The sequence below is a fragment of the Temnothorax nylanderi genome, unplaced genomic scaffold (assembly GCF_030848795.1).
Source record: "Temnothorax nylanderi isolate EJ_2023f unplaced genomic scaffold, tnyl_v1.0 TNYL_tig0538_pilon, whole genome shotgun sequence".
NCBI classification, from domain to species: domain Eukaryota; kingdom Metazoa; phylum Arthropoda; class Insecta; order Hymenoptera; family Formicidae; genus Temnothorax; species Temnothorax nylanderi.
Genome location: NW_027249600.1, coordinates 106,828 through 119,687, shown reverse-complemented (window position 1 = coordinate 119,687; position 12,860 = coordinate 106,828). Strand labels below are relative to the sequence as shown.

The 12,860-nt window shown below is 38.4% G+C and overlaps 1 protein-coding gene across 2 annotated transcripts; it reads left to right on the top strand.

Moving 5' to 3' along the window:
* Positions 1-7,084: 7,084 nt before the first annotated feature.
* On the top strand, positions 7,085-12,270 carry Letm1 (Leucine zipper and EF-hand containing transmembrane protein 1). 2 transcript variants are annotated; one of them, XM_071722934.1, is made up of 7 exons: positions 7,085-7,522; positions 8,133-8,572; positions 8,640-8,810; positions 8,980-9,294; positions 9,401-9,874; positions 9,956-10,396; positions 10,688-12,270. In XM_071722934.1, exons 1-7 carry the CDS (start codon positions 7,450-7,452, stop codon positions 11,099-11,101), a joined length of 2,328 nt encoding a protein of 775 aa, XP_071579035.1. In that variant the 5' UTR covers positions 7,085-7,449; the 3' UTR covers positions 11,102-12,270. The 2 variants fall into 2 exon arrangements, with proteins under 2 accessions (XP_071579035.1, XP_071579036.1); XM_071722935.1 differs by having other exon boundaries at positions 7,088-7,510.
* Positions 12,271-12,860: the final 590 nt, after the last annotated feature.

The following is a 12,860-nucleotide window of genomic DNA, read 5'->3' as shown; positions in this document are numbered from 1 at the left end:
TTCGTACGTACGCATGCAAGCACGCACGAAATAACAATGTATAATTTTCTCAGTGATGTTTACTAAGCGTTTACTAAGCGTTTATTAAATGTTTACCAAACGTTTACTAAACGTTTATTAAACGTTTACTAAACGTTTACTAAACGTTTAAACGTAAACGTTTTTCTGGAAGAAAATGTAAACGGATAAACGTTTCACGTTTAAACGTTTATTCGAAAAACGGAATAAAATCAGAGCCCTACTTAAAACATCCATCGTAGATCGGGTCTTACTACGTTTACGCGAGCATTACTTCTGTAGTAACTTACGATAAATCACTCGTTTACGCGAAGTAAATTATCGTAAGTTACTACAAAATCCCGTTTACGCGAAGAAAAATCCTGTTTACGCAAAGGAATTATCGTAAGTTACTACAGAAGTAAAACTCGCGTAAACGTAGTATATGTATACGTTCAAAAAACGTATATGAAACTAATATGTGCTACCTGGGAAATAATATGAAGGTGTATAAGACCTAAGGGATTTTTTATTTTTGTTTTTAATACAAAGATTTATTTAAATTACAAAAAAAGCGACTTTTCCCAAATAAAAATTACAATAAAGATGTCATCCCCAAATGATTTCCAATCGATTCCATTTATAGTAAACATAAAACATAGTCGCTATCTACTAACTTGACGTTCGATAAAATTTTGTTAATAACAGAAAAATGTTATTACCCAAATGTTTAAACAATTTTCCTAAACTTCCCTAAATGATTCCCAAATTATATGAAAAAGAATAATTGAAAAATATTCAATTTGTCTGCTAACTCTACGGCGGTCACGAGTTTGGCCACGAGTGGCGTGTAGACACGTGGAGTTTTCTTATCTTTAGATCCTTGCAAATTCACGACAACGGCGCCAGCTGATCGATTCGCGCCTGAGCCGTGGTAGCGAGCGGACGTCCTGTTTCTCTCTCCCGCGACTCCCCGTCATAGTATCCGTGCATAATCGTGCCGGTTGGTCTTTCTCGCGCCGCGAGTGTTTCTTTTAGTCAGTGTTTGATATTTTCTGTCCGGTTTATCGGGATTTTCGAGAGTTATTCTTTCTTTTCCGGTTCGTTGTGATATCTCGGCAAAAACAAATTAGAACCGCGCACGCACACGGGGAGATGCAGACGGCTTCGGCCTCCCGCATTCTCGATCCCGGTGAAACGTTGCTCCCTCAACAAAGGACATCGGCCTCTCTGAGTGAGTTTGATAATTTCGCTAATAATTTAGCCAGTCGCACAGCAATTTTGAGCCGCTTGCCCGCGAGCCCCATCATTTCCCCTTTAGATCGATCTCGCTCTTCGTCGAGGGAACGAGACCATAGCGACGGATCGGCTAGCGATTCGTCGGACAGTCTAGAAAATACCATGGGGGGAAAAAACAAAAATAGGAAGCATCATAATTCCGGGACGATCAAGGGGACGGGCGGGTCCCCGCCCCTTCCCCCTCGTCCCGGCAAAGATTCAACTGTTCCCTATATTCCGAACATGAACGTTCTCGAAAAAATTGACGGCGCGGTAGCCGCTTCCGCCGCCGTACGTGAGGGATCATATATCGCCGAAAACAACGATGTTAGCTCCTCGAAACCTAAAGATACGGTCAGCAATACAATAAAGTCATCCGCGATAGTCCCTATAGATTTTAGTAACGATGGCCCTCCCCAGGACTCGGATATGGGTTACGATCCTGCCGTCGAGACGAGAAGGGGGGTCAAGCGCGCATCCGAGAGCGATTTGGCTACTGCCGAGAAAGGAATGCCATCCCCTGCCTCTGTTTCTTCTAGTAAGAAACATCGCAGGGAGGCTAATCGCTATTCGGCCACTGATTTTCCGCCTTATCTCGTTCATTTCCAGTACGCGGAATCCAACGTCACCCCTGATTCGCTTCTAATCTCCAAAATCATCAACGGATTCGACGAGAGCATTCAAGAAATACGTACAATTGGAAATAACAAAGTTCGAGCCAAATTCGAAACGTACCAGGCGGCTAATCGCGTTATCGGCCACCCTTCGCTTAAAAAACATAACTTAATAGCTTTTATACCCTCGTTCAAAATCATGCGTATTGCTATTGTCAAGGGTATCCCATTGTGCCTCTCCGATAACGAAATCACGCAAGAAATTGAATCCTCTGTAAAAATTATCTCCATCCAACGTCTCAACCGTCGGGTTAAGAGAAATGGGGAGTCTGTGTTTGAACCATCCAAAACAATTCTAATTAAATTCGAAGGTCAAACTCTGCCTCTGGAGATTGCTATTTTTAAAACAAAACTAAAAGTTGAGCCCTACATTCCCCAAATTCAAATATGCTTCTCCTGCTTTCGTTTTGGCCACATCAGCTCAAATTGTCGTAGCAAGGCAAAATGCGGCAAATGCACATCGGAATCACACGCTAACAAAGATGACTGTCCAAGAATTAACTTACCCCCGATATGTATAAATTGTAAGGGCGATCACCTTCCCACAGCATCCACCTGTCCCGTTTTTATTAAACAAAAAAAAATCGTCCAAATAGCGGCCGAACAAAACATCCCCTATTTGGAAGCCCGCAACAAGGTTGAAAACTGCCAATCCTCAATCTACTCTCCCCCCCCCTACTTCAGTTCCTCGGACTCCTATCCTTCTCTCCCAGGTTCTACGAGCTCTTCAGACTCCCCAAAAAATACCCGATTCAACTTTAACGCAATGCCCTCGCTTAATAGTTCTCCCTCTTCGTCTCCGCAGTCGTACTCAGGTATCTTAAAAAACGGCTCCTCCCGCAGCCAAGGCAATTCTAATCCTTCTTTCACTCAACGCGGATATGCGAGAAATTCTTCTCAGGAAAACAATCAGAATATTAATCAACACAACCTCAAAGAGGCACACAATGACTGCCTATACTATCCACACGGCAGAGAACAGACCTTCAACTCTCAATCTCCTGTATTCAATTATGGCAACGTACCATCCAACGACAGAGGCAATAATTCTTTTCACAATCCTAATCCTCCCTTCTCTTTTGAGTCCCTACGTAGCCTTTTTAAAGTCATCATCGATTTTGTTCGCAATCTCCCAGAATTTTTCCCTGCAGTTCATGACTCCCAAATTTATAAAATGGTGCTTCAATTTTGCACCATTATCCAAGGTGTCTACGGCCTTTAAATGCCTTCTAACACCTCCAGATTGGCTTCCTCCCCAGTTTTAACATTATTTATTGGAACTGCAGGGGCGCCTCTCTCAGGAAACCCGACATCGAAAAAATGTCAGAATCCCATGACATAATTTTTCTAGCGGAAACCCTCCTAAACCCCTTACACTCCTTCTCCATTCCAGGTTTCAAAATAATTCGACAGGATCGCGACACAGGCCGCCAAGGTATAGCACTACTCATCCGCAACAGTATAAACTTCACTCCAATCAATTTAGATAACATCCTAAAAACAGATGACTCTGTCGAGGCTATTGGTGTCAAAATTTCGGTCAACAACACTAGTACAGCTCTCTTCGGAATTTACAGACACCCTATCGGGGTCTGCCCTCAGAGAACCTGGCAGAGATTTTTCAACCTGGCTAACTCCTTCCCTCAATCTCTTCTTCTAGGAGATCTTAACGCACATCATCCTTACTGGGGGGCTTCTTCTCCCAATTCGGCGGGACATGTTATCATGGACCTTCTGGATCGCTTCCCCTTTACGCTACTTAACCCAAACACGCCTACATTTATTCCTCCCCCAGGCATTACACCATCCCTTATAGACCTCGTCATCGCCTCTTGCAATCTTGTTCCTCTCCTTAATACCCATGTGCTCAACGACACGCGTGGTAGTGATCACCGTCCAATTGGCACCACAGTAAATGCAAAAATTAAAACTAACTGCATCTTTTCCCACAAATACAAACTCACCAAAATACAACTTAGAGAGCTCGCTTCCTCTCTAGAGAGCAAAACGCAGGAGATTGAAACTCTCGTCCTTCGCGATGCAGATAACGAACCCTTAAAACAGTATGACTCCTTTATCGACTCTCTACAGAAGGTTGTTGACTCCATCTCCCTCCCTTCCAATACACCTAGAACCTGCAACCGCAATAGTATCCAGCAATCAAATAATTCCCACCAAAACCCTCCTCCAGCCCCTTGGTGGAATGCAGAATGCGAAGAGGCGGTTAAGGCAAGAAGCCGCGCGTGCAGAACTTATCGAAGAAATCCTACTGTGAACAACTTTCAGGTATATCGCAATCAAGTAACCACCACTCGCAAAACCTTAAGAACAGCTAAAAGAGAAGGATGGAAGAACTATTGCAACTCGCTCGATTTCATGACTCCTACGCCATCGATCTGGAAAATGATCAAAAGATTCCGCAATCGCAAACTAGCACCATCCGAAGACTCCTCAGCGATAAGTGAGGCGCTTGCTGATGAGACCATGGCAAACATTACCCCCCCCTCCTGCACGTCAGACCGTCCTAACCAACTTAATAATTGCACAAATCCTAATGGTTCATTACAATGGCTTGATAACTCATTTGTATACAATGAATTTCACCATGCTCTCAACACATGCAAAAGCAATTCTAGTCCGGGTCTGGACTGCATTGATTACAAATCCTTAAAGCCCTCCCGATCTCCCTCAAAAAACTTCTGCTCAGAATCATTAACAACATCTTCGCTGAAGGAGAATTCCCAGAGGCCTGGTCCCACTCACTAGTCTACCTTATTCCCAAACCCCATGGTAAAGGAGCTCGCCCTATTGCCCTCACTTCCTGCCTACTCAAGCTCCTCGAGAAAATGATCTTAAATCGCATTCACTGGTGCGCCGAGTCCGGAACCTCAAATCTTATCCCAGACCACCAGTTCGGCTTCCGCAAATTTCGTTCATGCTCCGACAACCTTACCATACTCAACGCTGAAATCCACAATAACAACCTCCTTAACAAAACTACTGTAGCCTTATTTATAGACATCAAGGGGGCCTTTGACAATGTCATTCCCCCCATTTTAGTTGATGACCTTGTCCAGGCCAATTTCCCCCCCAAAACATGCCAGTTCGTCCAAAACCTCATCACAGAAAGAATCGTTCAGTTTGTCATTCAAGGTAAGCTCTCTTCCCCGCGCATCTCGCGAAAAGGCACTCCTCAAGGATCAGTACTTAGCCCCTTCCTGTTCAATTTCTATCTTAAAAATATAGCCTCCCTACTACACCCTGGGGTAAAAATTTTACAATTTGCAGACGACATAGTCATCTTTGCTTCGGCCAAGAAAATTAAAAAAGCCATCCACCGAATCGAGACAACCCTTGCCAATATCACAAATTACCTTTACAATCGCGGCTTAGAGATCTCCCCAAGTAAAACGCAACTTATGATTTTTTCTAAACACAAAATCTTCAATTTAAATCAATTTAAAGTTCATTTTGGGAACGACATCATCACCCCAACGAACACAGTTCGCTTCCTTGGCATCATCCTGGATCCTCAACTTACAGGTGCACAACACATGGATGCAGTTATCAACAAAGCCAGAAAAGTCGCGGACGTAATTTCAGCGCTAAGAGGCGTTTGGTGGGGATCGCACCCCCAACTCCTTCTCAATATTTATAGAGCTGTCTTGAGAGGATACATAGAATATGCATCCCATATTTTCTCCCTCAAATCTAGTCCTAAATTCCATCGTCTGGAAATAATACAGAATAAAGCCATAAGAGCCTGCCTAGGATATCGTATTTCCACCCCCATTAACACAATGTTTGCGGAAGCTAAAGAACCTCCTCTCAGACTTCGACTCCAACATCTAGCATCTAAATATCTCATCAAATCTTTATCCATTACCAATCACCCGGTTATAGAAGCCATGTTTCAACTGGCCATAACAGCGCAAGATAGACCACCCGACTTGGAATACTGCCGCAAAAAATTTCCTCTCCTTGATCTCTTCCTACAAGTAAAATCTCTCTTACCCTACATACACTCCAAAGTAGCTCCTTCCCCCTTTCAACACTCATATCATTCCATTCTATTCACCCCTTCTCTATACCGACCTGATTCTGACCTTTTAGATCTAATTGACAGAACCCCCAAGCCTCTAGTACAGAGCATATTTCTCCAGGCGTTCGGCCCGATCATTCAAGACTCCACAGTCTTTTATACGGATGGCTCAAAGATTGACTCATACAGCTGGGTTGGCGCCTCGTGCTACTCCCCGCAACTCCAAAATCACTTGATGTTCAAACTTCCTGCCCAGGCCTCGGTCTTCACAGCGGAAGCCTGGGCGATATACAATGCGGTGCTACTTACCCTTGACCTTCCCGGTCCTAAATTCTCCATTATTTCGGACTCTAAAAGCGTGCTCGACGCTCTATCCAACCCTGTCACATGCAAGTCAAATTATATAATTCCACTCATAAAAAGTAAAATAATAGAAGCCCAAAATCGCGGCAAGGAAATCCTTTTCATTTGGATCCCCTCCCATAAAGGCATCTCAGGTAACGAAATTGCGGATGAACTGGCCAGAAAAGCCATCCGCTTTGGAATTGCTAACCCCTCTTTTAAGATTCCCCACTCAGATTTCTTTATTGAACAACGCGAAAAATTAGCAATAGAATTTCATAATTATTTATTTAATAGAGCTCGGTGCAAGGGCAACCACTTTTTTGTCAACCTATATGCCAACACGCCTAAACCTTGGTATTACCAATCCGGTCTTAAACGCGATGCTGTGGTCACGATCTCGCGGCTCAGGGCAAACCACTATAATTTGAATCACAGTCTTTTTAGGAAAAATATTATTGATGATGGCTCGTGCGCTTGTGGCGACCCGGTTCAGGATATCAACCATGTTATATTTGACTGTCCGTTGACGTATGACAAAGCAACTTATCTCAGACAGGCAATTCACTCGAGTGAGGGACCTCAATGCAACGATATCTTTCCAACTCTCGCAAAGCCCACGCGCAGAATCTGTCGACTAATCATGTCTTTTTGTAAATCAGCAGAAATCAATTTGTAATGCGCGCGCTCGCGCGTGCCTGACCGTCCGCCGGCTCCCCACTGCCCGCCTGGTGGCTCTCCCTCTCTGGTTTCTCCCCCTCCTACCACAACACGAACGCCGTCTCGTGAACCTAAGTCTATTTACACGGCAACCAGTAGCAGCTACAAGCTACTCACAGTTGACTATACAAACAGAGGCAAAAGCTGGCCATATTGTCCTCGGAATAGAGGCAGGAGCCAAATAAACAAAGAAGAAGAAGAAGAAGCGCCAGCTGATCTTTGACTCCGCGCCACTCCGCGGCTCCATTCTCCATTCCACTTGATTCAGGACAGTGGCGTGTGATGACTGATGGTCGATGGACGTGACCTGTCGCGTGTTCACATGGTACTTGCAGCGAGACAATACGACGACGGTCCTGAAGCATCCCGGGTTAATCACGGAGAGAGCGGCACGCCATGAACGCGTTAATTCACACGAAAACGATGATCGCCGGTCGCGGTGGAGTCATTGCTCGACGTACGTGTCACCGTACGCATTACTTCACGTCCCATTATAGATCAGCGCGATTTTGTGCGATAACTTGCAATACTTGTTTCTCCGCGCGCCCGCCGCACGGAGATAATTCCCTCCGTTACATTTATGTAATGGACGGCAGATAATACACGCGCCGCCGTGAAATTAATAATCCTTCATTCAACCCTTCCTCAAATTCCTTCGTCCAATATTTCATTACGATATAAGTCACGTTTAAATTTAAAGAAAAGTCATGGAATAATTATAGGTTATGTTGAATTACTCCAAGTTTTTTTTATAATATATATATAATTTATGTTAATCGTAGAGCGTATCATCTCTTCCGTTGCTCTCCATCTTTCGATTATTTGCGAATTTATTGTCAATGGGATATTTAATAACTATTTTAATTCTTCTTTTTAATTATTTTAATTCTAACTTAATTCTAACTTTCTTTTTATTTTAATTCTAATTTAATTATTTTAACTATTTTAATTCTTTTTTTAATTATTAATGGAAAAAGCAAAATGACGGTTATTGTTGTTAAAAGTGACCTTTAATTTACAATTTTACTTTGTACTTTGTAATTAGTAAGTAATTAGAAATTTTTGATCTTGTTTTTCAGGGTACTCCCCGTTTAAATTGTACAGTGCTAATCATACGATGGGTGGCATAGCTCTAATTTATACAGACTTGAGAGAGCCAAGAAGATTATTGCTTGAGCCTACACTGCCACCAATGTATATTAATGATAAAAACGTAACATGTCTACAAATTCGTACTTTTTATGTTACTCCAAGTTGGAATGGTCAAGAGCCATCATCTAAGATCGAAGAAACGGTGAAGAACATTAAAGAGGAGAAAGAACTTAAAGATAAGAAGGTAGACAGTGTTGTAAAAGCTAGCGAGCAACCGAAGAAAGCTGTTATATGGCAAAAAATTAAGGGCGAAATATTGCATTATTATCATGGATTTCGATTACTGGGGCTCGATATGAAAGTGTCGGCAAAGTTAATATGGAGAATTTTACATGGGAAAGAGCTTAGCAGAAGAGAGCATCGTTTGGTATGTTAAGTACACTTACATTGTTACACATCATATTAAAATACTAATCAATTATTTATTCTAACAGCTGATAAAAACGACTGGGGATATGTTCAGGTTGATTCCGTTCTCCGTTTTTATCATCGTTCCATTTATGGAATTTTTATTGCCAGTGGCAATTAAGTTATTCCCTGGCATGCTACCTTCTACCTTTCAAACAGCAACCGAGAAGGAAGATAAACTTAAACAGGCCTTGAAGGTAGAATATTGGATTTAAATTTATTATAAAACATATAGAATTTTAGAAAAGTATTACATACAGAACGTAATTTGATAAATGTTTAGAAATTTCATACAAGGCAAATAAATAGTGTATTTCGATAAGAGCTTAACTAAGTATTATTTTAATAAATATCTTTTGTAAATAGGTAAAAATAGAGATGGCAAAGTTTTTACAAAAAACATTGGATGAAATGTCGTTGCAATCATCAGATCACAAGTCTGAGAAAGCTAAAGAATTTGTAGAATTTTTCTACAAAGTACGGACCACTGGCACTGTTGCGACCAACGAAGAAATTATGAAATTTTGCAAAGTTTTCGAGGATGAAATTACTCTAGATTCCCTCTCACGGCCACAATTAATTGCTTTATGCCGTGTATTAGATGTGCAAACACTTGGAACTACCAATTTCTTACGGTTTCTACTAAGGATGAGACTCAGAAGTCTTACTGCAGATGACAAAGTACGAAGTGCATTCAACGAAGAGTGTTCTCTATCTTCTTTCAAAATTCTTTTTTTTTTAGACTTTCTATTAAAATATTAAATTCTTTTTTTCGTTTTTAATACAGCTAATTGAGAAGGAAGGAGTCGATACCCTAACCAGAACCGAACTGCAACAAGCTTGCAGAGCACGTGGTATGCGTGCTTATGGATTGCCAGAGAACAGATTGAGGGAACAATTGTCACAGTGGCTGGATCTAAGTTTAATTAAAAAGGTTCCACCCTCTTTGTTACTATTATCACGAGCGCTTATGATACCTGATACGATGCCTATGTCCGACAAGCTAAAGGCGACTATTTCGGCCTTGCCTGATGCAGTTGTGGCACGTACAAAGGGTGCCATTGGAGAGAAAGAGGGTAAAGTGGATCATAGAACTAATATCGAGATTATAAAAATGGAAGAACGCAAGATCGAAGAAGAGAGAAAGGAAAAGAAAGACGCTGAACCACAGCCAGCTATTCTGGAATGCGATACTAAAGCGGATGAAATTACTACCACAGATGTCAAAGTTTTGGAACAAGCTCTGGATTCAATTGGCAAGGTGAATAAATGACATTTAAAATACACATGTAAGTAATTCTTTAATATTTGCGAAATTTTCAATTTTATATGATCTTTTTAGGATAATAAAAATATGGCTGTCGAAAAAGAGGAAATCAAGGAACTTAAAGAAGAAATGGCAGAATATCAAGAAGATATTAAGGAATTAGATCAAATTAAGGCAGAGACAAAGGGTGAAGCAGATATAGAAAATATCAAAGTATCGAAAGGTGCTAATAGACTATTTAAAAAGGTAAACAAAATGATCTCGAAAATGGATACTGTTTTGTTGGAGCTCGAACAATCTGAGAAAAAAGTTAAACAAAGAATCGAGTTGTTGGATTCTAATGAGAAACGAGATGTCAAAGATGTTGAAGAATTAGTTAAAATAGACGAGCTGGTTGCAGCCATTAAACAAATCCAAAGTGTACCCGATGACCATCGCTTAAAACGCATAACAGAAATTTTAGGGAAAATTGATGACGATCATGATGGTGCAATAAAAATAGAAGATGTCTTAAAGGTATACAGACTATACATTTTTATTAATTACAATAAGCATGCAATATATGGAGGGGTAAAAGTCATAGTGGTGTAAGTCAAATTTTTTAAAATATTGACTCGTGTAAATAGATGCAATTTATATATTGTATAGATTGCATATACATACGAATCAATATCTTAAAAAATTTGACTTACAACACTATGGCTTTTACCTCTGCATATATAATATATAAAAGCATGATTACACAACTCTGTACTTATTTATTAATATAATATTATTTGTATTAATTATTTAATATAATTTTTACAGGTTGTAGAATTAATAGGTAAGGAAGATGTTAAATTAAGTAAAAAGCAAGTGGATGAATTGATAGAATTAATGGATAAAGAAGAAGTACTAGAAGTAGAGGAACAAATACAAAAATTGGTGGAAAAGGATTCCAAGACATCCCCACAGACAGAAGAGAATATAAAAGCTACACATAAATCTACAGTTCCAGCTACGCCAGTAACAACTGAGCCAGGATTTGGAAAAGAGGAGTTAGTTGATGATGCTGCTAGAGATTCTAGCAAAACATATGCAGATCCAGGTGTTGAAGAGGATAAGCAGAAATCAACTGCCGTTCTTAAAAGTAATTCCAAATCTGACGAGGTCAAAAATCCTCCAATTACATCAGATGTTCCACCAACAGCGAAAAAGGCGGAAGGTTCTAAACAACTGTGATTAGCGCACAATGAAGTAAATTAGTGCATGTAATTATCAACAATATTTTTATTGAAATGATGTTTGATATGGATCTTCGTCTGTGTGTATCCCGTGTATTTTCTTTAGAAAAATTTTTAATTGCCGCAAATAGAGTGCATAATACAATGAGAGAAAAATTTGACACAAGGCACAAAGATAATTTCATCATACAATTGGCCATCACAATAGAATTATTGATATGTTGTACATAAAAAACATATATTGAATATACATAATATATTAGACATTTTTAATATTTGAATAATATTGAGTAATATTAATTTCTATTTCATATTGTATGTACACACAAAAACCCGAAGTTTCCCATTGAAGACTGTGATGCATTTAACGGCATCATTTATATTATTCTCTTTTATCCATAGTGCTGTATTTGTGTTGATGATAAATGCATTGTTAAAACATTTATTCTGTAATTAATTGTCGATGTTATACTTTATAAAAGATGTTAAACCTTACAAAGGAAACAAACGAAATATAGTTAGCCTAAACATTGACAACAAATTACAGATATTAAAAATGTTTTCTATTGTAATACAGTTTAATTTTAGTAACCCCAAGGGATAAATCATTCCAACTGTCTCAATACCGTTGTTGTACATTTGTTGATACATTGAGCATATACTCATTATTCGAAATAATAGTCTCAAATTGTATTTTCCTGTAACTTCAACATTGATGTTACAAAATAATTGATTGTTCAATATGTGAAGCAAGATAATGTACAGCAATTTATAATTTTTATTTTTAACAGAAACCTACTTATTTAATGTAAAAATAGAATACTGTTTGTGCTTTGTACTACATAAAGCGTTAAATTGGCAAAAGAAATTTTGTTAACAAGGTAATTCTATGTGACAAGATGTTATATCGATTTTGGGGCTCTACATGTACATATATAAAGAAAAGGGAAATATTTATTGCATTATTCTATGATGTTAATTAGACGAAGATCATCTAAGATGTATTATAAAGATATGAATTCAGAAACAACATTCAGCGTGATCTACTTCTTTACTTATACGCATGAAAGTCTAAACGTATATGTAAGAACATGTATTATTTTTTTAAATTTTTATAGGATGCTCTTTCATAAGAAATAAAATTATGAAATTAAGTGTCCTAAGAAATATGGGGTTTTTATTAAATTTTATATTGCTGCGTTGTTTTATTTTGTTTGTTCTATTTTCTTGCGTTTTGTTGCTTTTTTTGCATTTGCTGCAGAAATAATTAATTTTGAAAAAAAGATAGTTTTAAACTTTAATATATAAATCCAATTTAATTATACAAATAATATAAATAAATATTATTTATTATAATTTTTATTATGATTACGATTTTAATTATAATTAAATATTATATAATATCATATTGCTATAAAAAACATTTTACAGTTATGCCATTTTACATATATCATCATAAAACAAAAGAAAGTATTTATAAAAAAATATAATCAGTTGTTAATAAATATTTTTAGAGATATAGATTAAGAGATACATGTGTAAATTAATATATTGCATGACAATTTAAATTGCATTTAATTATTTCATCATAAATCTTAAATAAAATATTATTTTTATACTAATACAAATACAATAGACGTGTTATACATATAACGATCAATTGATCGTCAAATATATTGATCAGCTGTACATTCTTTGTTCATATTTATTGGCATTTTTGCCAACTAAATAATATATTTTACAATACTATATTGCAA

Excerpts from the sequence above, each read along its gene's own strand:
- Letm1 (XM_071722934.1), top strand. The coding sequence starts at position 7,450 with ATGAACGCGTTAATTCACACGAAAACGATGATCGCCGGTCGCGGTGGA. Across the intron at positions 7,523-8,132 it reads TGCTCGACGTACGTGTCACC|GGTACTCCCCGTTTAAATTG; the intron begins GTACGCATTACT and ends CTTGTTTTTCAG. Across the intron at positions 8,811-8,979 it reads AACTTAAACAGGCCTTGAAG|GTAAAAATAGAGATGGCAAA; the intron begins GTAGAATATTGG and ends TTTTGTAAATAG.